The 22880-nt window shown below is 50.3% G+C and overlaps 1 protein-coding gene and 1 long non-coding RNA gene across 3 annotated transcripts in view; one reads left to right on the top strand and one right to left on the bottom strand.

The window, feature by feature from the left end:
* Positions 1 to 580: 580 nt before the first annotated feature.
* LOC139184814 (uncharacterized) lies at positions 581 to 21268 on the top strand. Its single transcript, XR_011568333.1, has 3 exons — positions 581 to 764; positions 12440 to 12534; positions 18975 to 21268. It is a non-coding gene; the product is annotated as an uncharacterized lncRNA (long non-coding RNA).
* PACRG (parkin coregulated) overlaps positions 13021 to 22880 on the bottom strand; it is a 529211-nt gene continuing 519351 nt past the window's right edge. Inside the window, exons 5-6 of one of the 2 annotated variants that reach the window (XM_019967667.2) lie at positions 13395 to 13515; positions 13021 to 13116 (exon numbers count right to left, since the gene is read on the bottom strand). In XM_019967667.2, coding sequence (XP_019823226.2) covers positions 13041 to 13116; positions 13395 to 13515 — 197 coding nt within the window. In that variant the 3' untranslated portion in view covers positions 13021 to 13040. Of the gene's footprint in view, positions 13516 to 22880 lie in introns of both variants that reach the window. The other variant, XM_019967668.2, reaches the window with a different exon arrangement.

Below are 22880 nucleotides of genomic sequence, written 5' to 3'. Positions count from 1 at the left end.
TTAATGAGTCCTGGTTAAGGTGGGCGTAGCATTTCCCCTCCTACCAACAGTGGAAGGGAGTGCTGGTGTCATCAGCATCTCTATTCTTTGCAGTCTGGTGGCTCTGCTCTGACGTTTCAGTGTGGCTCCAGTTTGTATTTCCCCAGTGGTTTATGATAATGAGAACTTCTTTTGAGTTCTTACTGGCCATTCATATACTTTTTTGACCATAGCTTTTAAAAATTGATATGTTTCTCTTCCTTAATAAAGCACTGTAACTTGTTAAACAGGCATTTACCACATGAATTGAATTTTTTGCTCATCTTTCAGTGACGATTATCAAAGATAGATGGATAGGAATTGATCTTTGACAAGAAGCAAAGTCGTGTGTTTTTATCCAGTTATTCCAAATTCCCACTCTCTGGGTTTCTGGCCAGTGCTGGGTGTATGATGCTCTTTCTTTCTATTTTTTTGGCCACACTGTGTGGCTCATGGGCTCTTGGTTCCCTGAGCAGGGGTTGAACCGGCACCGCCTGCACGGGAAGTGAAGAGTCTTAACCACTGGACCTCCAGAGAAGTCTCTGTATGATGTTCTTGAAGAGAGTTCTGATACATCATAGGACTGAGAGGACCCCTCTGCCTGAAAGCTCACAGAGGTGTGTTGGGGGAGGGAGCAGAAGTGCAGAGACTGCAGCTGAGAAAAGGGAGGAAATGACGCACAGCCTCGAGGGATGGATTCTTGCTTGCCTCCTGGAGAATCGTGGCACCAGAGAACTTTCTTTCAGGTAGAATCTTATTCTTTCGATGGAGAGCATCATTTGTTAGCCCCCTTGGCAGAGGTTCCTTGGAGCCAGAGAACAGCTCCGAGCCCCCAGGAAGCTCAGGCCCTGGTGCAGCCCAGCACAGCCCTTGTCACCTCCCTGCCCAGTTGTGACGGAGACGCGGAAGCCAACCTCGGTTCCATTTTCTCGGCTTCTTTTCCTCCTTCTGCTGGTGCTGCACCTGTTCCCCGCTCATTAGTGGCTCACTGTGGGAGGACTTTGCTGAGACACCCAGGACTGTCCCCGCGGACCTTAGGAGAGGCCCCAGGGCAGGAAAAGGAGAAGAAAAACAGGAAAAGAAGCTGGGGTGGGAAAGGGAGTGGGGGAAGCGGGGGAACTGAGAGTCGCTGTGGAGTGTTCCAGCTGCAGCCCTGCGCTGCCTGGAGGGTCGTGAGAAAGGGAGACCGAGGACCCCGCATCCTCTGGGACTCCACTCCACCTGTAAGCGCTGGATTAGAACACGTGGGGGCGAAAACTAAATGATCAGCAACAGCCGGGTGTTAGGAAGACAGTTTAGAACCCAGAGGGCTGTCCTGAAGCCCGCCTTGTCTTCCGTGTGTGTGGGGGGGTGGGGGGAGGTCACGTTATAAACGTTTGCCCCCTGCTTCTGTTTTGGGCTCAAGCCGCCCTCTGTTCCTGTAGAATAGAGTGCCTTCTTCCGCCTCACCTGACCTGGAAACTGCCCCCAAAGCGGCCGTTTCCGATATGCTAAGACGTGTCAGAAAAAAGAGGTTGGAGAATCCAGGGACCACGCGGAGGGGCGTGGGTAGATGGCGCCGAGAGGATGGTGCTGCTCGGGGTGTGCGCGCCCGGAGCCAGGAAGGATTAGAGGGGCGAGGAGGGAGCCCGCGGGGCAGGAGAGCGCGGCTCCGGGGAGACAAAGCCTCTTTGCGCGCCTGCCACGGCGAGCCCGCCCCGGCGGACAGGGGCTGTGGGAAAGTGTCGGAGCCCCGGGCCGCCCCGGGCCTTTGAGCCGCGGTGAAAGCGGCCTTGGCGGGGGGCCGCGGGCTGGCACGGAGGCGCTCTCCCAGGCCCCGGGCACAACCTTGGGCCAGGGCCCACTTCCCCCTAGAGGAGCTTGAGCAGCCTCACGGAGGGGACTAGCTCCCCGGCCTCTGCAGGGTGGCCCAGAGCCCTGGCGAGATAACTGTGCCCCCGCTTTATTCAGTAGCCTGGGAGCACGGGATAGGGTCCCAGAGTCCGGTATCGAAGGGACTTGAGATCAAAGGTCGAGCTCTATGACCCCACTTCACAGAAGGGGAAACGGAGGCCCAGGGGCTTCCGTTTTGTGGCCAGAGCTCCTGGTGGAGGAGCTGAAACGCTGGTCCCCGGGGTCCCTGCTCAGGGCGCCGCGCCTGCGGCCTGGAAGGGGGAGGACGGAGGAGGGATGGAAGGCAGGCTGTGACCCCGGCAGGGTGCGTCTCGGCCTGAGCCCCGCGGGAGCCCCTGGGCACGCTGGCATCTGGGGCAGGTGGAGGGGCAGCAGGACCGGAGGCAAAGTGAGGCATCAGAGGGGGCTGTGGAGACCTCCTCACCTCTGTGCTCTGACCTTTGCATAAACTGTTCTTCACAGCTTTCCCGGCTTCCGGAAGATTTTAATTGTATCCCACGGACTCAGAACGACGGGAGGGTTGCTGGGGGCCGGGGAGTTGCTGTGGGCCAACCTCCCACCGGATTTGGGAACCCACTCTGGACCCGCCCTCGTCGTCTCTGAACCCCTCCCCCCCTTTTTAAATTGAATTATAATGAACATGCAAAAACATATTAGTTTCAGGTATACAACACAGTGATTTGACACTTTTCTACATTATGAAGTGATCACCACAGTAAGACCAGTTACCATCCATCACCACACACGTTGTTACAATATCACTGCCTCTATTCCTTGTGTGGTACTTGACATCCTGTGACTGATTTCTCTTACAGCTGGGAGTCTGTTCCTCTAAAGAGCCTTCTTTAATCCATCCCTTCTCTGTAACTGTGAGTCTTCCCGTTTTGTTTTCTTTTTCAGATTCCACATATAGGTGATATTACATGGCATTTATTTTTCTCTGACTTATTTCACTTAGTATAACGCTCTCCAGACCCATCTCTGTTGCTGCAAATGACAAGGTGTCATTCTTTTTTATAGCTGAGGAATACTTTGTTGTGTATGTAAATCGCAACGTGTTTATCCATCCATGATCCGTGGACACCTGGGTTGCTTCCAAATCTTGGCTATGCTGGAAGGTTCCGAAGAGAAGGGGGTAGAGGCAACCCCGAGTCAGGGAAGACCACGGGTGTGGACCCAGCTGTGCAGAGCAGGCCTGGCGTCCTCCACACGCTCCTGGCAGCCGAGCTGAGGTTGTGGCAGGAAGGGGTGGGGGGAAGATTGTGGTTCTCAGGAAAGCGGACGTGTTGGTCCAACCACTGATTGTGCCCGGGTCTCTAAGACCAGGAGGGACTGGAAGTTCCCCGGAGAAGCGCGTGACGTAAGGACGTGGAGGCGCAGAGAAGGTGACACGACGTGGCCGGGAGGAGGGCTGGGAGGTGTGTGTGTGTTTGTGCACACAGGGAGGACACACGTCTTTGCAGGGCAGTGGCACAGAGTGGACATTTTCACAAATAAAATGCTGAAGAAACACGTTAGTGCCGCAGAGTCTGTGCCCACTGTGGCTGCAAATAAACGCTGTCTGGACTCCTGTAGTAACACCAAAAATCACTTCCCAGGTGTGAAGCGTGGGGAGATGAGGTTTAGCCTCGGTCTTTTCAGCCGGAAGCAAACAGGCTTCTCCCTGAGTAGCATCTCTCTCTGTTCAGGGATGCGGGTCCCACATCACATTGAAAACCATACTGCATCCCAGAAACACAGGGCTGACGGGCGTGCTCTGGATGGACACCTGCTCTGAGATGGATGTGTCTGGGATTTCAGTGCACAGATGTGTACACAAATTATTTGTTCTGTGTTTACATCTACCCTCGTAATTCTGGAGGTCTTCCATTGAAAGATTAAGTCTCAGGCACAGTTTTAAATGACTGTCACAAGATACCTCATTTAATCCTCTCAGTACCCTCAGAAGTAGTCTTTCAAGTGGGGAAACAGGCTCAGAAATTGTCTTGGAAGGTCAACACCATCTAGAGGGAGGTGGTGACCTGCAAGTTAAACCTTGGCCTTGGCTCAGGTGGTAAAGAATCCACTGCAATGCAGGAGACCCAGGTTCAATCCCTGGGTTGGGAAGACTCGTGGAGAAGGGAATGGCAACCTGCTCCAGCATTCTTGCCTGGGAAATCCCATGGACAGAGGAGCCTGGTGGGCTATAGTCCTTGGGGTCACAAAGAGTCAGACAGGACTGAGTGACTAACACACTCTGACCTGAATCAAAGTTGAATGCCGACTCGCTGTGCTGGCAACTCTCTCCCACCCCACACCCCTCCCTGGACATAATTTTAATGGTTAGATTGGAATCGGATCTCCTTCTTTTCAAGTCAGTCTAGACTCCTTGTACACCCACCCAGGAGACCTTCCTTTTTAAACCATAGCCCAGCAGTGTCGCAAAGCTCCTGAGATCCTGTCCTGCTTGTTAGGATTCAGATTCTACGTCCTTTGGGGAAAAGTACAGTATTTGATCTTCTGAGAGAGCGGTGGGTATGACTCCCGTGTGCCGTTGAGGCCCACGATACCCCCTCGAGTAGGGGGAGCCTCATGGGGGCCCCTCTCGCTGGGGGACAGGAGGCCCTCTCTGGGCTGTAACTGCTTTGTAGGTTCTGATAGATTTTCCAGAGAAAGACGTTATTCAGCCGGAACTCTGACCTCTTGTGAGGCGCTGTGGTATTTGTCAGCTATGTGGCCTTTGCTTAGCGGTGACGTTATTAGCTAGCCCGGCAAGACCAGAAGGCTCCATCTATTACCTCTCAATAAGGCGTTTTCATCAGTTTCAATGTTTGGGTCATTTTTGTTGTGAAGGGAAAATCACTTCAGCAGGTTTATTCCTCACTCAGCAAACAAAGATCCACCAAATATATCACATTTAAGGCAGAGATGGTCACAGTTCAGGAATGTTTTGCAGTCGAGTTCCTTCTAAACTGAAAACATTCTTTCAATACAGAGGATTCCTATGAGAACTGTAAAAATCCTACCCACATAGTGCCCCCTCTTGAATGGAGCCTACTGAAGGGTTATTAAACTTTTACCTTTTTGTCAATAAAGTTCTTCATGGGACGTTTTTCTTGCTGCATTTTAATGCAGTGTTTGCTGCCCAGATGTACGAGGGAGGAGACAAAAAGGCCATTTAAAGTCCTGGCTCTAGAATAGCCCTATTCTGCATTTCATTGAATCAAGTGACACCCATGGGCTGTGCTGTGTGGGGACATAGTTTCAGCTGTAGGTGGCTGTCACCAACCCACAGAGCCTTAAGCCTGGGCCACAGACACAGTGTTAATTTCAAATCTGACTTCAGTGAGGGCATCTACCAAGGAAAATCACACACGCGGTGTTTTATAACAACTGCTGATCCTAATTCTCTGAGTTTTGAGCAGTTCATGAGAAACTTTCCTTTGTGTATTAATATAAATGATTCCATTAAAAAAAAAGTTTTAAATGTAAAGATGACACTACATTGAATATTTGGAAGTGTTTTCTTGAACAGTGAGACTTTTTAAGCTCCCCCCGCCCCACCCCCGATAATACTTGAAGCAAAAACGATAGGTTTTTACTATTGGCTTTGTAACTGATTGATTGAAACCGTATTTTTCTAAGGTACACGTATTATTTGTTCTCTAGACTAAGGACAATTTAGTTAGCTTCCCGACTAGGGTTGAAGCTTTCATATTATTCTTAAAAGCTACATTAAGTTAGTCCCCCGAAGAGCCCTCATGCTTGAACACAGGGCTGTGGAGACCCCCCTCACGGACCACCGACTTTCAGCCTCGCCTTTGGGAAGAGAAGGAATCAACGTTAGAGCAGAGACCTTGGTTCGGAACACTGGTTTCCAGACCTCGGGTCCTGGGGGCACTTGTTCTAACAGGGAAGCTGGACATCACCCTGGAGTGTCCATTCAGCAGGTCTGCCCCAGGCCCGAGGAGCTGGACTCGTCCAGGCCCCCGGTGAGGCTGTTGTTGCTGCACCAGGGAGCCCACTCTGAGAACACCATGCTAGGGCCAGGGGGTGACTCTGGGGGTCAGCAGGGTCAGGACACTCAGGCTGCTTCCGTTCAGCCTCCTGCAGGACGTGGGTTTAAACAGACATCTGGGTCCATCTGTGCTCGATGTTCCCCACAGGGGACACCCCTGTGACGGGAGGTGCTCCCAGTGACCTGTCTGGCTCCCCTGGGGGATCCCAGTGAGGACTCGGGAGGTGGAACCAGTGAGTCCAAGCTGCCCTGAGACCACACGCAGGCCACTTGCTGTCTGTGAACAGCCAGACGGGACCTGTGTTCCCCAGAGCCTCCGAGGACATTTAAAATACTTTCCTCTGCCTTGGTTTAAAAGGAGTAGTGCCTGCCTCTCCCAGGACGCAATCAGAGGGACAATTTTTTTAAAGAGCTACTTCCCTGGTGGCTCAGAGAGTAAAAGCGTCTGCCTACAATGCAGGAGACTCGGTTCAACCCCTGGGTGGGGAAGATCCCCTAGAGGAGGGAATGGCAACCCACTCCATTATTCTTGCCTGGAGAATCCCATGAACAGAGGAGCCTGGCGGGCTACCATCCATGGGGTAGCAAAGAGTCAGACACGACTGAACGACTTCATTTTTCGCTTTCCTCCCAGGACAGCAGAGTCTGTTCGTATTTTCCAGTCTGAGGTCTCCAGCGGGTCTCACTCTGCGCTGATCATTCCTCTTCCCCAAGGGTGACACTGGAGGAAACATGGGTCCTCCTCCGCCAGGTGGGGCAGGGCCGCTGCCTCTCGGATAAGCTGGCTGCAGGGTGGAGCACCTGGTCTATAAGACTGCTTACTCACTGACCCACCCCGCTCCCTGGTGCTCACCCTGCCCTCGGCATGCCCCCCAGCAAGGGGAACACGGCGGGGGGGGGCGGGGTGACCAAGCCATCACCCTTTTCTCACGGAAGCCCACACCCCACAGACAGGCAAGCGAACACGTCCATTGTGTCTAGTACTCAGAGGGTTTGAGGCCAGTAAAGAAAACTAGGGATCAGGCAGCAGCACATGGGGGTGGAGGGAATCTTTCAGGAGAGGGGCCCGCAGAGCACCTGGGGAAGCGCCCGCCAAGCCACTTGTGAGTCACAGTCGAGGTCAGTAGGGCTGACGTTGGGGGAACACGGGGAGGGAGACGGGAGGGAGGAGACAGGTCAGGAGGGGCCAGGGGTTGGGAGGAGCACGGAGCGCAGTGGGACTGGGGAGTCTAGGGCTGTGAGCAGCTGGGCGATCCCACGGCATTTGGGCCCCAGGGGCCCTGGCTCCCAGGAGTGCGGAGGGAGCTGGTCATCTGGGTGTGACGGCCGCGTGGACGAGGCTGGAAGAAAGGTGTTAGGGGTCGTGGTCAGACCTGGGAGCAGCTTGGCAGACAGGCTGCGTCAGGACCCAGGAAGATGTGTCAGGAAGAATTCTGGGGTTTCCAGCTGAGGAAGGGGTGACGCGAGTGCCCGCTGCGTAAGCTGGAGCACGTGGAGGGGGGCACATCAGGGTGGGAGGACTAGGACTGAGGGTGCAGGGAACCAGGGTTTTGGTCTCAGAAGCCTTTGGACATCTAGGTGGAGCAGCCTGTGCGAATTTAGGGAGGTCGGGACTAAACTGGGGGGTTGGGGGCTTACAGACGGCATCGGAACCCTGGGGCTGGAGGCGATGGAGGCCGGAGCCCAGGCCCAGGACAGTCAGGGGTCAGGAAGAGGCGCGACTGGCATGGAGGGACCTGGAGCTGTGGGTCTGAGCACCCACCAGCCCCTTAACCTTTAAGGGAACTCGCCCCTTCTCCCTGGCCACTGTCACCAGGTGGGGACACAGCACACACCCTCTTTTCCCGCTCTTAATGGGGGCGCTGCCGTCTCTTACTGGGTGGAACTGGGTTTACCTTGGAACGTAGCAGTGCCGAAGCCCTGTTCCCTTCGGGAACACCCGAAGTTGCCCTGAAATCAACATGGAAATGCTGCGGGCCACCTGCACTTACCTGAGTGGAGGGGGCGGCACCTACAATATACTCTGAAGGCACGATGAGGGGCTACTTCTCAACACTTTATATGTGAAAAAAGAAACCAGCGAAATACATTTTTTAGACTTGCCACACACAGGAAGAGAACAAATCCTTTCAGTCAGATTGAAATTTACAGGAATTTGGCAAAGGAAAAACAAAGTATCCAAATACCTTAAAAATATTCCCACGGAGGAGGCAAAAAATCAACCCCTGAAATAGAGAAAGGCTAATGAACCAACTTGCAGAGCTCCTTCCGCCCCATGTCTGTCTACATCCTTCACGGGTGATGGGAGAGCCGGCTGGTGGCCAAAGAACTTGTCCAGAGAGGCAGACTGCACCAGAGGTGAGATCCAAGCAGACAGCTTCATGCAAGCAGAAGTAATAGAGTCCTTCCTTCCCCAGGAGCCCATGCCGAGCTGTATCATGGTGGTTATGGCTCCTATGTTCCCCTTTAACATCAGCATCAGCACAAACTGTTGCTGTTGATGGGGTTTCCCAGAAGCAAAGCCCGACTGGTGCTCTGGATCTCCATTCAGCTTCCACATGCTCACACTTTGAAGCCGGCAAATCAGATTCCACACCAATATGCATTTTTCTGCAGGAAAGTGTTCTTGATTAAGCCAAGTACTACTATTTTTTTTCCCCCCACTGCAGAGCAGAGAGGATGCTTAGAGTATTTTTTGAATTGTTGTTGTTATTAAGTCGCTAAGTTGTGTCCAATTCTTTGTGACCCCATGAACTGCAGCACGCCAGGCTTCCCTGTCCTTCACTGTCTCTCAGAGTTTGGTCAAACTCATGTCCATTGAGTCGGTGATGCCATCCAACCATCTCATCCTCTGTCATCCCCTTCTCTTCCTGCCCTCAATCTTTCCCAAGGGTCTTCTCCAATGAGTCAGTTCTTCTCATGAGGTGGCCAAAATATTGGAGCTTCAGCTTCAGCATCAGTCCTTCCCATGAATATTCAGGATTGATCTCCTTTAGGATGGACTGGTTGGATCTCCTTGCAGTCCAAGGGACTCTCAAGAGTCTTCTCTAGCACCACAACTCAAAAGCATCAGTTCTTTGGCGCTCAGCTTTCTTTATAGTCCAACTCTCACATCCATACATGACTACTGGAAAAACCATAACTTTGACTATTCAGGCCTTTGTTGGCAAAGTGATGTCTCTGCTTTTTAACACATTGTCTAGTTTTGTCATAGCTTTCCTTCCAAGGAGCAAGCATCTTTTAATTCCATAGCTGCACTTACCATCAGCAGTGATTTTGGAGTCCAAGAAAATGAAATCTGTCACTGCTTCCACACTCTCCCCATCTATTTGCCATGAAGTGATGGGACCAGATGCATTAAGACACCCCAATTACAAATAAGCCTAGTAGAGTGGTTGGCAGTTCCCACTTCAAAATGGACTTTCCTCCTCTGCTCATTATCAGGGCAAGGAATGCTGAGTCCAGCGCACAGAGTAACCAGGATATTTAACTCACTTCCAGTATCTTATTATTGGAATAAACAAAATATCTCTTATTTTAAAAGAAAGAAAAAAAGTTGCTGGAGCTCAGGAAAGCCCTTCCTCCTGGATCTTATAAAGAGGGTGGTTTTGTGAGAGCCTCTTGGGGACTGAGTGGGGTGAGGGGCAGCTGGGGTTGGTCACCACCCGAGTGGCCTTTCCTGGCCGGGGCACTGCGGGTCTGGAGGCTATGTGTTGGGGCACAGCCTGCCAGACGCCGAATATTTGAATTGTGGACACGGATTGTCTTGGTGTGACTGGAAGGAAGCATGGTCATTTCTAGCTTAAATCTCGAAGTTTCTTGTTTTCGAAAGAGAATTTTCAAAAACCGGTCCACTGGTACATTTCTAGAAGAGGGATGCTTTCCTGGGTAGAATTGTTTTGAAAGCATTTGAGGTTTTCTGACTCCACTTTAAATCCCATCAGAGAGTAGGAATTTATGATTAGAAAAATGTTCATGGAATATTTCCTCAGGTTTATTACTTCTTCAAAGCAGTCTTTGAGCTTCCCAGCTTCTGCTTATAGAAGGCCAGTGATGAATGTCTCAGCATAGCCCGAGAAGTAAGCGATGTGGTGGGTATTGAAGTAGGAGGACTTCCTTTCGGCTTCTCTAAATGACAGTGTTCTGGGACGTCCCTCCTCCTGCACCAAAACATCTCCTGTTTCTAGATTGCGTGTAGGCAAACCCTGAAAAAACTTGAGGCTTGTTTACATAAGAAAACTTCAGCTTTGAAGGCCATATTCTCCAAGCATGCAACCATTTCGCATAATTTTCCAACTGTGAATTTCTGTCTGATGTTTCCAGATAGAGTTGGGCCGTAAAATGATGTGCTGTTCGTACAGTTTGGCGAGGGGTGGGGCGGGCGGGGCGGTGGTGCCGGGGGTTGGTAGGGGAGCCTCCCTCGAAGATGAGGGTGTGCCCACGGAGGCGACTTGCAGGGGGCAGTGGGCTTGTGTGAACCCCGACGTCTCTCTCAGCAGCTCCAGTGCTATAATAACCCAGACCGGCACATGTGAGGGGCCCTGGTCCGCTGGGGACCTCCCCTGCACTGCACGTGGCTCCACCCCTCTAGCCTCCAGGCTGTTTCCTTGGACAGGGATAAGCTGGGGAGGGAAAGAGCTCTCAGGTGGCAGCCTGGTTATCCTGCCAGCCTTGATGAAGTGTCCCTCCGGAATGCGTCAGCGGGCCCGTGGATTGACTTCTTCCGAGAGGTGTGCTCTACCTCGGACACTTCCGCTCCGGCTTCGTCTTCCAGCTCCCGGTCTTCTGAATCGTCAGGAGGCCCAGGGTTCCACGCGGCGTATTTCTTCCACAAATAGACTGTCAACCCATCTGAGAAGCAGCTGGGGCGCTCTGGGCTTCCCGCCTTCCACGTTCTTTGATGTTCGCGCAGACGTTGGAAGTCCTTGTTCTGGGCCTCCTCTGTCTTGTTGCTCCTAAGCATCTCTCCTCCAGCTTAGTTTCCCTTTCCTGGTGGGCTTCTCCCGTGTTCCCCGAGTTTAGCAGCCCGTTGAGGGCCTTTGCTCAGGGATTTCTGAGCTCTGAGCTCTGCCATCTGCTCACGTGGTGTGAGATGCCTTCAGGCACCTGCCCACCTGGGCTGACCACGAGGTGGGGGGGGGGGCACTTCCCCGGGTACCTGGGGCTCTCTCCCCCTTCACCTCCACCCACTCTTTTCCTCTGTGTGTTCCTACAGACAGGGAGGAAGCCACCTGGGATCGAGACGACAGAAAAGGCAGCCATTCCTAGTTCTATACTAGTAAAACAATGCATTAAAAAAAAATCTCTGGAGACCACTGCCATATCTGTAGTTGCTTTGGTTTTCTGCAAAATTATTTTCTTATGACAAAGAGCTCACCATTGCTTTCTAGGAGGCACCATATCATCTGAGGATTTTCCCAATTATATATTGCTTTGCTGGGGTGGAAGCTGGTCATTTTTCATGTCTTGTTCCTTTACAGTAAAGACCAACAGGTGTAAGAAACTATGCTAGGTATTTCAGTAAGATCACCTCTAGTTCTTAGAACCTTCCTGCGGGTAGGAGTAATCTCCACGTTCAGTTCCCACAGCTGAGGAAACTGGAGACTCAGAGAAGTTAAATTATGTGCCCGAGGCGGCACAGCTAATAAGTGACAGAGAGCTGGGAAAGGAACCTCCGTGTTTTAATTTCACACCAGAGTTAGGACTCTGGGCTCAGAGGCTGGGAGGTCTCCTCGCTTCTACTCCAGGTGTTTTCACGAGCAGGAGAGAGAGTGAGACCGTAGGCTGGTCCCCGAGTCCCGATGGAGCCGTGGAGGAAATTGTGGCAGGAACATTCAAAGGCACCAACAGCGGGATCCTTCTGACTGACAGTATCAGGGACTTAGGGGTCACTTCAAACGTCGCTGATGCCAGGGAGACAGCTGCTGGGTACAGTGGAACACCATAGTTTGGAGAAAAACCTGTCTTAACCTCTCTATGTCTGCTTCTAGCTCTGTCTTTTCCAAGTATTGATATTATACCCGAAAGCCAATTTGTCTTACCTGGTCATGTATCTCCATTTATCCTTAAAAAAAAAAATGCTTCGGGAACTAGGTGGTAGCTACTCAGATGCTAGATTTCATATGCGGAGCCCGGCACCAAGGAAGATGAATACTGAACCAGTTTTCAAACTCGGGGTTTGCCTCTGGACACTTGTGTCTTCAATAATTACGGACAACCACCTGGGGGCCAGGGCTCACTTTCCCAGGGACACATTTCAATTCCTCCCTTCTGTGCAGGTGCTGCTTTCGCTGCAGACCAAGACCCTCCTGGCCCACACCGCCGGCAGCCATGGCAGCTTGCAGGCATGTGGAATCGGGGTCCCTCACCCGAAGCTTTCTGAGCTGAGTGCCCCGCACCTTGCAGGCCCTTGTCTGGGCACCTTACACTCATGCCTCTCTTTGGACACCTTTTTGCTTTCTCAGTTGAATGAAGCAGTTCATGTGTTGTTTTTTGTTTTTTTTTTTTAATCTCAATAAAATTCCCAAACAGTGCCATCAGACTCAGCGAGAGGTGCTATGGGAACCCACCCAACCCACCAGCGGGAGGAGACCTGCGGAGGAAAAGGACTTGACTTGTTCCCAAGGGTGAGCGCTACAATGCACCTAAGTCATCTTGATGAGAGGCCCCAAACCGCCTGCCGGGTAGCGTGTTGTCAGTTACACCGGGGTCCTGGGGTGCAGGAATGTCGGACCACGGGGGACAAGGAAGCAAGCTAGCGGTTTAAAACAGTCGCGTGTGCCACGTGGCATTTCATACCCGACCCACGCCCCCTCCCCTGTGCCCCCCTCCCCAGTATAAGCTGGGAAGCCCTGCAAATTCTGGTGGGCCAGAAGCATCAGTTATGTTTATAATCGAGGTTCGGAACACGCTGGAAACTGTCCCCCTGTAATAGGGGCATAGATCCCACTGTTCTATCAAGTGTCAAAGCACACTGTTCTACCCAGCTGCTGGGGAGGTGCTACTGAACGGGCCCCCGGGTCCATGACCAACACCTATTAAGCAGTCGGCCTAAACACTCCCCTTCCAACCTCTGACATCACCCTCAGGGCAGGCAGACACAATTGCTGAACTGCGTACGAAAATCATAGTTTTATTGTCCATACAACCGAAGGTTTAACTCGGACTCCTGCTTTCTTTCCGAACTGGATAAAGAAGCAATTCTTCTCCTGGAACAAATAAGCACAGTACACTATTGTAATCTAAGAAACAGGCACTATTTATGTATGGGAAAGCCTTGCTCTCAACAGGGCTAACAATCCGAGGGCCCGTGAGCCGCTGTTTCAGCAGCTGTGGAAACGCTGAGCGGCCGAAGTTGTGGATAAGGAGATGCTAGCAGCGGCAGAGACGGGTGGTGGGGAGCACCCTGGGGAGCACCCCCTCCGCCCAAGCCCAGCTGCCTCCCTGCTAGTTCAGCAAGCACGACTCGTAGGTGGGGACCATGTACTTGATGTTGATGAAGGCGTCTTCACCGCCGTAGCGCTCAAAGGCCTCCAGCGTCTCTTGGATCAGGTCGCCGATGTTCTCCCGCTTCTGCTGGCTGTAGTCAATGCCATCCCCGGAGTTCACTGGTTCATGTAAACACACAGAGAGGCCCGTTACTACGCGGCGCTTTCCCAAAAAGTCCTATGCATGGGTCTAGGCACTGGTCTCCAAGGCCTATGCCACGAGACACAAGCATGTAATGTTTGACATTGTCAATGTCGGATCATTTGACATGATGCTGGTAGAGTCTCAGGAGTGGTGACAGATAGACCACAACACAAAATCCCACTAGAAGGGAACTGATGAAAGGTCAGCAGAGTGTAAACAAAAGTGAGGTTCTGAAAAGTCATCTCAGCTGGAGACATCAGGGCGTAAATGAAAACCAGGTGACCTGCAGTTACAGCACAGCTCACAAGTCAGGGACTCTGTTTCGGACCCGGTAATTACATCAAGAGTGTTCTCCCGGACGCTGGCTTCTTCAAAGCCCCGAAATGGCCTAGTTAGAAGGAAGGGCCCATGGTCAGACGACGGTGCTGGCTCTGCGTGATCACAGACGGACACGTGGTGCAGCGGAGGCCTTAGCCCATGCCCACGTCTGGGGCTTGCATCTGCGTGGTGCACGCTGTCCCCTCCCGGCCTCACTAATCCCGGTGTTCAGCCTCCGCTAGTACCCCCGCCCCTCCCTATCACTGGGGGTGCAGCTGGGAGCGGGGATGGCTGTGCCTGCCGTCTCTTCCTCATCTCTTCCTGAACGCCCCGATCCTAGTCCTCAGTTACGGCTTCATAGGGACGGGAGCTCTGCTGGTGCTGGGGTCTAAGTCCAGGCAGGCGGACTGCCCCGGGGGTGGGGGGCGCACCTGGAGGACCCGGCCGAAGTCTCACCTCCCTGAGCCTGGAAGTGAGCGCTCAGCTGCCTCTCAGACTCTGCAGGAAGGGGTTCCTGCACTGGCCGTCCACGGCCTGGGTGGGAGCCTGGGTCTCATGGTCTCAAAGTGTTTGGATAAGAAGCATCTGATCGCATCCCACCTGAAAGGTTACCCGGGTGCGTGGGGGTCTGCTCCCATCCAGAGAACAGAAATTCCACCTAATGATAGTCCTTCTTGTTTAGTTGCTCAGTTGTGTCTGACTCTTTGCCACCCCGTGGACTGTAGCCCGCCAGGCTCCTCTGTCCGTGGGATTTCCCAGGCAAAAATACTGGGGTGGGTTGCCATGCTCTCCTTCAGGAGATCTTCCCGACCCACGGATCGAACCTGCATCTCCTACATCGGCAGGCCTGTTCTTTATCATCTGAGCCACCAGGGAAGCCCAGGAATAGTCATGACCGGCCTGTGAGTTGTATTTCCCGCCCAGATTTCTAAAGGCTTCAACACCGCTCATTCTCCCAGTAAGTGAGTCACCTTTGTGCCTTTGCTGACACTACAGCACCTGATCCATGACGAAAGGAAAGGGCCACGGGCTGGGCTGAGAGGCTGGGAGGGCGGGGTGAGGACGAGGGCTCAGGCCGGGGACGCTATGGGGAGAGCAGCTACAGCTGGAAAATGTGCACTTTCCCGGATGAACGTATTCATTTTATTCAGATTTCAATTCAGCTCCCAATGCTTAGCTTGCTTGAATGTGAAAATAATAGAGGGGGGGGATGGCATTTCAAAGCTGCTTTTCCCCAGTTATTTTGAACATTTTAAAAAAGACAGAGTACTGGTTCAGACCAGTAATAAAGGTAACAATTACAATCCCACACAGCACAGATAAGCAGCTCTTTTGCTTGATTTTCCCAGAAATTTGTTAGAGAAATATCACTGTCTTGTGTAACGCAGAGAAAGGACATGGTTTTCCCGATTAGTTTTGTTTGGTGGGGGGTGAGGGCAGGCAGAAATACTACTAATTTTCTGAAAGAGAAAGGTTATGAGTTACACAGCTACAGTGCATATCCATTTTTCATAACGAATGAACTTAAAATGGTTTGCAAAGCCATCGTCATAAGGTGGATTTTGCCCTTCTCATGGTGGAAGCCTTTCTGCTGTGATGGAGAAAGCTGGATTTAAGTTAAAGGTTGATTTACAGAGTAGCTGATCGTCTAAAATATTCATACATGATAGCTGTACAGAATAAACAAGAGATAGGATGTTTGAACAAAGAGTTCTTGCCTGGTTGTTTTTCAGCTAAAGGTAAACTTTAAAAATATATACAGACGAATACTTAAATAGTTTAAAATCAAAACAAGATTTACAGGTGGTCTGAGAAGAGAGTCAGTGCAGTCAGGATCTCCCACCAAGGACAGCATGGTATCCATCCATGTGAGGGGGTTTCCAACACAAGGAGGTTTGGAGTTGGATTAAGAAAGAAGGGGCTTCCCAGGGGGCTCCATGGTAAAGAACCCGCCTGCCGATGCAGGAGACACAGGTTCGATCCCTGGGTCAGGGAGATCCCCTGGAGGAGGGCATGGCACCCCACTCCAGTATTCTTGCCTGGAGAATCCCATGGACAGAGGACCCTGGCGGGCTACAGTGCAGGGGGTTGTAAAGAGTCGGACACGACCGAGCACACACAGAAAAGAGAGAATGAGGAAGAAGCTTGTGAGCATGTGTGTGTGTGTGTGCACTGGGCAGGGGTCAGTGATGTGCATTACAGGGGAGAGGAAAAGACACCAAGGAAGAAGTTCCACAAGAGAGGAGGCCAAAGCAACACAGTCCAAGAAAGATGCAGCAGGACCGGAAACAGGTCACATGTGTGACAAGGGAGATGGGGAGGAAGGCGTGTGTGAGGGGCAAGGTCGGCTGCCGGGGTTCCGAGGGGGGCCCTGAAGGAAGGCCAGCGACAGTGTCTGGGCTGGTCCCTGAGGGCCCCCCACCCCGAGCCCGGATGACATTCCTGTTGAACTCCCCTGCTCACTAAACAGGTGGACTTAGGGGGGAGTTGACAGGATGCAGGTTTGCACGGCCTGCTGAGCCCTGGCAAAAATGCCCCAGGCGCAGGTGGCGAGTGTAACTGGTGATGGTGCTGAGTTGTGACAGCCTTGATCCAGTTCCTGATGGACAAAGACACGTAAATTAATCACCAATAAATGGCGCCTTTTGTTGGCCTGTTAGTCAAAAGGTCAAGGACTGAATAGATCACGGGACAGACATATTTTCCTGGTGGGGGCAGAGAGGGGTGGGAAAGTCTGCACACAACGGAAAGCTTAACACGCCCTGTTTGTCCCACTGCCTCCCAGAAAGCTACCATGACAAGCAGCGCTTTATTTCAATAGTGACCTATTCTTATTTCTTAAAAAATATGTAACTGTAGGAGTAAGAGAACTATGTAGCTTTTTTGTTTCTCAGCAGTGCATAAACCAAGTGATAAAAAGAACAGAGCAGAATAACAGTTGCTTATTCAGAAAGGGAGTTGGAGTTGGAATATTCCGTGATTGCAGAATGTGTATCCCTGGGGGAGGAAAAAGCTCAACAAAGAAGCACCGTCCCTTCCTTTGGGCATGGGAAGGATGAGCAGGCAGGGTTTAGGGTCAGGCCACATCCCGAGGCAGGTGAGCGGGGCGGTCTCCATTTCAGAACTGCTCTGGAGTCAGTTTCTTTGAGAATCTGAGTTTGAGGCGGTTAGGTTGAGCTCATCATTTTAAATACGTACGATGACGCAGGAAGACACGCTTGTGAGAATAGGATGCTTTAAGAACAACCCAGGTGGTTATGTACAATCGTCAATTCTGGTTAGGAAGATGACATTTCAATTCAGGAAGCTAGGAGTCTATTTTCTGTCCAATAGCTGGAAAGACACACTGAGTAACCAAACAAACAGGACCTGTAACAACAGTTCAAACCAGACTTTGCATTTCTAAGGGAATACTATGCAGGTAGACTAGAACCAGGGATTCCGTTTCTCCTCTTGGAAGTCTTTGTGTGCCTGAGACGAGACCCTACTGCTTGGAAGTCTCTTGGTTAGGAATTATCAGGTTGGCCAAAAAGTTTGTTTGGAGTTTTACATAAGCTGGTACAGAAAACCCCCAAGGAACTTTTTGGACAATCCAACATTTTGAGGACGCTTGTCATTCTGAACGTTGAAGTGGTTTTGGATTGTGTAGGCAGAATGTGGAAGCGTGGGCAGCCTCCTTTTCTACCTAAGCCTGTTTAAACAGCCCCCACCTGGATGCTTTCTCTTCCTCAGGGCCGTTTTGGTCAGCACTGGCTGGTACGTGTGTCCCAGTCTTTCTGCTGTCAAGGGCATCCTCCCAGTGAATGAACTCATGGTTGTGAAGTGACCATCACACCCCCTCGCCCCAAGGCATGGCCAAGGCATCGGACCTTCACACAGGTGTGGATCTGCAAGGCAGGGGGCCTGGCCTGGCCACGGACCCATATCATGGAGGGTTTCGATGAAACAGTCTCTTAGCATTTTTACAGTTTATACTGTGTAGAAGCTTTCTTCTTTTCTTTAGTTACTACTACTACAGGAAAAAGGCAGGGGAAAAAAAAAGACAAAATCCAAGTGGGAAAAAGAACACTTTTGGTGGCCAGAGCACGGTCTTCCCAAGTTGCTGCTGGTGGCACCTCTGGCCGTTCTGAAGGATGATGGGCTCTTGGTAGACAGCACGAGGCGAGGCCCTGCGGGCTCATGCAAGATGGAAAAGACGAGGCTCTTGCCTTTGAGGAGCTGGCCAAGGTCCCCATAGGTCACGTTTATGCCACCAGACTGAGTCTGGGCTATGGACCCAGCCCAGAGCCCCGTGCAGCGGGCCTCTGTCCTGTTGCTCGGACCCCACTGGAGACTGTCCTGAGAGAATGCTTCTCTGTGAGGGCAGGCCAGACTCCCGAGCCCCCTCATCCCAGGACAGGAAGAGCCACGGAAGGCAGCACGGGAGGGCACGGGATGCTCAGGAGGGTCACATCCAGATTCGGATCTTTCTGACTCCAGTGTTTTGACCAATACTCTTAAGGGTATCCTGGAGAAGGAAATGGCAACCCACTCCAGTGCTTTTGCCTAGAAAATTCCATGGATGGAGGAGCCTGGTGGGCTACAGTCCATGGGGTTGCAAAGAGTCAGACATGACAGAGCCACTTCACTTAAGGGTATGCTGCCGCTGCTGCTGCTAAGTCGCTTCAGTCGTGTCTGACTCTGTGCGACCCCAGAGATGGCAGCCCACCAGGCTCCCCCATCCCTGGGATTCTCCAGGCAAGAACACTGGAGTGGCTTGCCATTTCCTTCTCCAATGCATGAAAGTGAAAAGTGAAAGTGAAGTTGCTCAGTTGTGTCCGACTCCTAGCGACCCCATGGACTGCAGCCTACCAGGCTCCTCTGTCCATGGGATTTTCCAGGCAAGAGTACTGGAGTGGGGTGCCACTGCCTTCTCTGGACTTAAGGGTATAGATACTGTTAAATGAACTGTAATGCACAAGCTAGAGGGAGATGAAAACTGTGTTTAAGGCATCAGGAGTAGAAAGCACACAAATGCTTACTTCAGGTTGCTTATTCAACATACCCGAAGTATTACTCATTCTGTTCCAACAGATGAAATAATTAATAAACTCGACCTATTCCTTCTGCTTCCCAGGTGGCTCAGTGGTAAAGAATCTGCCTGCCAAGCAGCAGACGCTGGAGACGCCAGTTCCATCCCTGGGTCAGGAAGATCCCTTGGAGGAGGAAATGGCAGCCCAGTCGGGTATTCTTGCCCAGAGAATCCCATGGATGGAGGAGCCTGGCAGGAAGGCAGTGGTGCGCCGAAGGATAAATTACAGTCACTGGGGTTGCAAAGAGCTGGCCACGACTTAGTGACTAAACCATCACCACCACCTATGGTCTCTGGTCGTGACTAAGAAAAGAAGTGGACACGATCTAGACAGACGCAGCGCTTTCGCTAGTCCTGCAGAAGTGCAGGCAGATGTCCTCCACATGGTGGATGGGCTGATCGTCCGAGGGTGAGAGCGCTGTGCCCACCCCGCCCGTCATTCTGAAACCGTCATGACCTGGGGGCCTCTCAGAGCCGATACACCAGACGTTCTTCAAGAAAACACCAGCATGGGAAACTCAATTAAAAACCACCAGAGTGAATCCGGAAATGGTAAGCAGCGACTCAACGGAGGTCCAGGCTACTGTTATCCACCTTTTTTCACACTACATACCAACTTTTGGAAGCTCCGGTTTTATGGTGTAACCCGCCATGCCAGTGACAGCAGTGGTCTGTGTCACCTCTTATGTGTACGGGGGCCCTTGAAATAACTGTGAAAGTGAAAAGCCAAAGTGAAAGTCGCTCAGCTGTGTCCGACTCTTGGCCACCATGAAATTCACCATGGACTCTACAGTCCACGGAATTCTCCAGGCTGGAATACTGGAGTGGGTAGCCCTTCCCTTCTCCAGGGGATCTTCCCAACCCAGTGGAAACTAGCAAACATCTCAGACAAATGAACAGATTAACCTGACAAAACAGCATTCACCGCAGCCTTCAGCAGCAGCGGCTGAGAAGCCAGGCAGAGCCCTCGTCTCACCGTGCCGAAGGCCAAATTACAGTCACGGAACAAACGGCTGTGACGTGCCACGGCTTCGAGACACCCTCCTCTGGTGTACCGCCTCCTTCTCCGGCCGTCGGATGTGGGGTCCGACGTGTTGACAAGCGTGGCCACTTTGCGTGCCCGGCGTGGGAACTGGAATCGAGGCCAAGTCCAGCCCCAAGCTTTCCTCTGCGTGAGAGCACCCATGACGTCAAGTGACTCGCAGAGGACACACCTGTCTACCGTGTCCCCAGGTGAGATGCTAGTGAGTTCAGTGCGAGACGAGAGCGCCGGTCCTTCGGCATGTGCCCGACAGCGCCGACAGCCTGAAGCCATGCTGAGTGCGATTTTAAAAAGTACTAACAGAAGAAACAAAGGCATTTCTTTCTGGATCAGAAAGCGCATTTTTTGTTTTTTGGGTTTTTTGTTTGTTTGTTTCTCAAATGTTTAACTAAACCATTTGAAAAGCTTTAAAGTCCAATTGAAAGGGGTTTTCCCTGTTAAGTCCTGTAATCAGTGATGGCTTCGGCCACAGCTAAAATTGCACACCTTCTGCCTGGGTCTGCATGACGTCATCTGCCCTGCAGAGAAATTGAGCCCTTGGGGCCTGGGTTTGGGTGTCTGCAGAGTGTGTGTGTGGACTCTATTGCAAATATTATTCTTATAAGATATTTCTTGGTGACGCCGAACCATCACAGATGTTCTGTTGGATGATTCTGAACACATTTCCAGTTCTGGGTTTACTGGTTTAGTAGTTATGAAATGGAGACGACCGCAAACAGTAATTCCTTATTTGCGCTAGTTGGTATTTAGACAGAAATGTTAGTTGTAGTGGAATAAAACTAACATTTTTCAAAAGATAATCTACTAAAAAGATGACTCACCAATAAAAAAGATTTCATTAAGAAGATAGCTCATAATGCTTATGAATTTATGGTTTCTTTGAATCTTTCACCTTTTAGTTTGAATTAAGGAAGGGTGAGAAGAGACACAGATATATTTTGTTTTTTAAGGAGTTTTTGATTTAAAGACCTAGATTAAATTGTCAACATTTGTTTTGCCAGAAGTATCCTATTTGGGGTTTGCTTAGACCCAATTTACTTTATAGAAATGGCATTACCTGTTTAAGAATAAAAGTGCTTTCTCTCATAATGTTTGGAAAATTACAGTGGAAATAATCGTAAATTTTAGTCTGATTCTTCTGGAGATGAAAGAATGGAAGTGGCAGTCAAGAGGGCAAGACAAGCCAGGGCAAAATTCATTTTTTATACATTGAATAAGAGAAGAAGCCTTTTGGGGAGATGTTTTGAGGTTATCTACTTCTAGAATCCTAAAGAAATGCTTTCACTTTTTTTTTTTTTTTTTTAGCTTTGTTATGTCACTTTGAGGAGATTCATCTTTTTCCCCCTTAGTGATAACTTGACTTCATAATCTCTTGGAAAGTGACTGTTTTCAACGTACCCTTAAGTCTGACCATATGATGGATATTTCCAGAGTGTTGGTTCATGGCGGATGTGAATCAAAGTTGCAATGGTTTTGCAACCACAGACTTATAATAACCAGAGCATATGTCATACTAGAGACGCCCAAGGGCTTAAACACTCCAAATCTTCTCAGATCTTGTTGACATTAATGAAATTCACAAGATTTCTTTCCTCTGAAGATAAAAGCTTTGAAGCAAGATCTGGATTCCCAGCTGGATGTCTGTCTCTCTCCCTCTCCTTCTGACGCAGGAGCTGGGTAACTAAAGCCAGAGGTTCCTAGCCCATCATAGTTTTGAAAGTTCAAGGAAAGGTTTTCATCTCTGAACGGAGCACTGATCACTGGTGAAACTGAAGGTATCACGGATCTTGACCTAATCATGAATTAAATATTTAAGTGCTCCTTCAGACAACTGCCAACTCCTTTCTGAACAACTGCCATTTTCCAAAGTAGATTTGTTCTGTAGGAAACGAACAATGACAACATTGGGGGGTATAGTGATATAATGGGAAAAAAACATTGAACTTCAAAGGCGAATAACCTGCAATGTAAGTTTTCACACCTTAGCAGCTACAACGTCCAATAACTTACTAGACGGTTAACTATGGACAGGTTACTTAATTTCTCTGAATCTCAGTTACCGTCCCTATGGAAAGAAAGAACTGAATTGGGGTGAGCTCTGTTCATCCTAACATTACTTTATATAATACCACAATACAACTTCGGAACAAGCTTTTGGAAGTGAAGGTTATTCAATAGATGCATTGTATTTCAACTGAAAAGATAATCACAGAGCTACTGTATAATTCTTCAAAGTAAGCCACAAAACTTGTAAGTACCAAATCCAGCTTTCATATAAGTTCTAAAAAAAAAAAAAATCCCAAGGGACCAATGTTTATATAGTTAGTTGTCATTTAAAAAGAGAACACTGTCAGAAAATCAAATTATTTATTGACACACTACCCAAAATTATTCCATTCTGCTACTTCAGTAAGTCAATATGGATGTTGATGTATTAGAATAGAGACCAAATATATGGGCTGATTTTTTATATATATTCAGGTGACAGTCATTTGGTCAAGACCACGTAAAGGCAAATTGGATTCATCTCTGATCAATGACTATTTTGACTTGAAGTTATATTGAGAAAAATAGGCAGGTTCACCAGTTTATCCCTCTTTGGGATAACTACACTCATAGGTTCAGTCGCCATTGGACTAACCTGAATTCCTAGTAGTGAAGTGGCAGTGCGTCCCTTTTCTCGTCGGCCCACGTGATTCAGTGAACATTCAGTGAATACCCAACAGAAAGGGAGCAGAGAGTTCTAAGGCCAGCTCTTGTCCCAAGTCTATTTCCTGCGGGTTTATCTCATGGTGGAGTAATAATAACAACAATAATAATACTAGCATAATGTCATTTGAGAGTGAAGAACAGCTAGATGAGTTAGATGCTATTCCTGTCCCAGCACAGAGAAGCAACCTGAGGTGGAG

Source organism: Bos indicus, chromosome 9 (assembly GCF_029378745.1).
Source record: "Bos indicus isolate NIAB-ARS_2022 breed Sahiwal x Tharparkar chromosome 9, NIAB-ARS_B.indTharparkar_mat_pri_1.0, whole genome shotgun sequence".
Classification (NCBI taxonomy): domain Eukaryota; kingdom Metazoa; phylum Chordata; class Mammalia; order Artiodactyla; family Bovidae; genus Bos; species Bos indicus.
The sequence above is the reverse complement of the archived record's forward strand: the minus strand, read 5'-3'. Positions and strand labels throughout refer to the sequence as shown.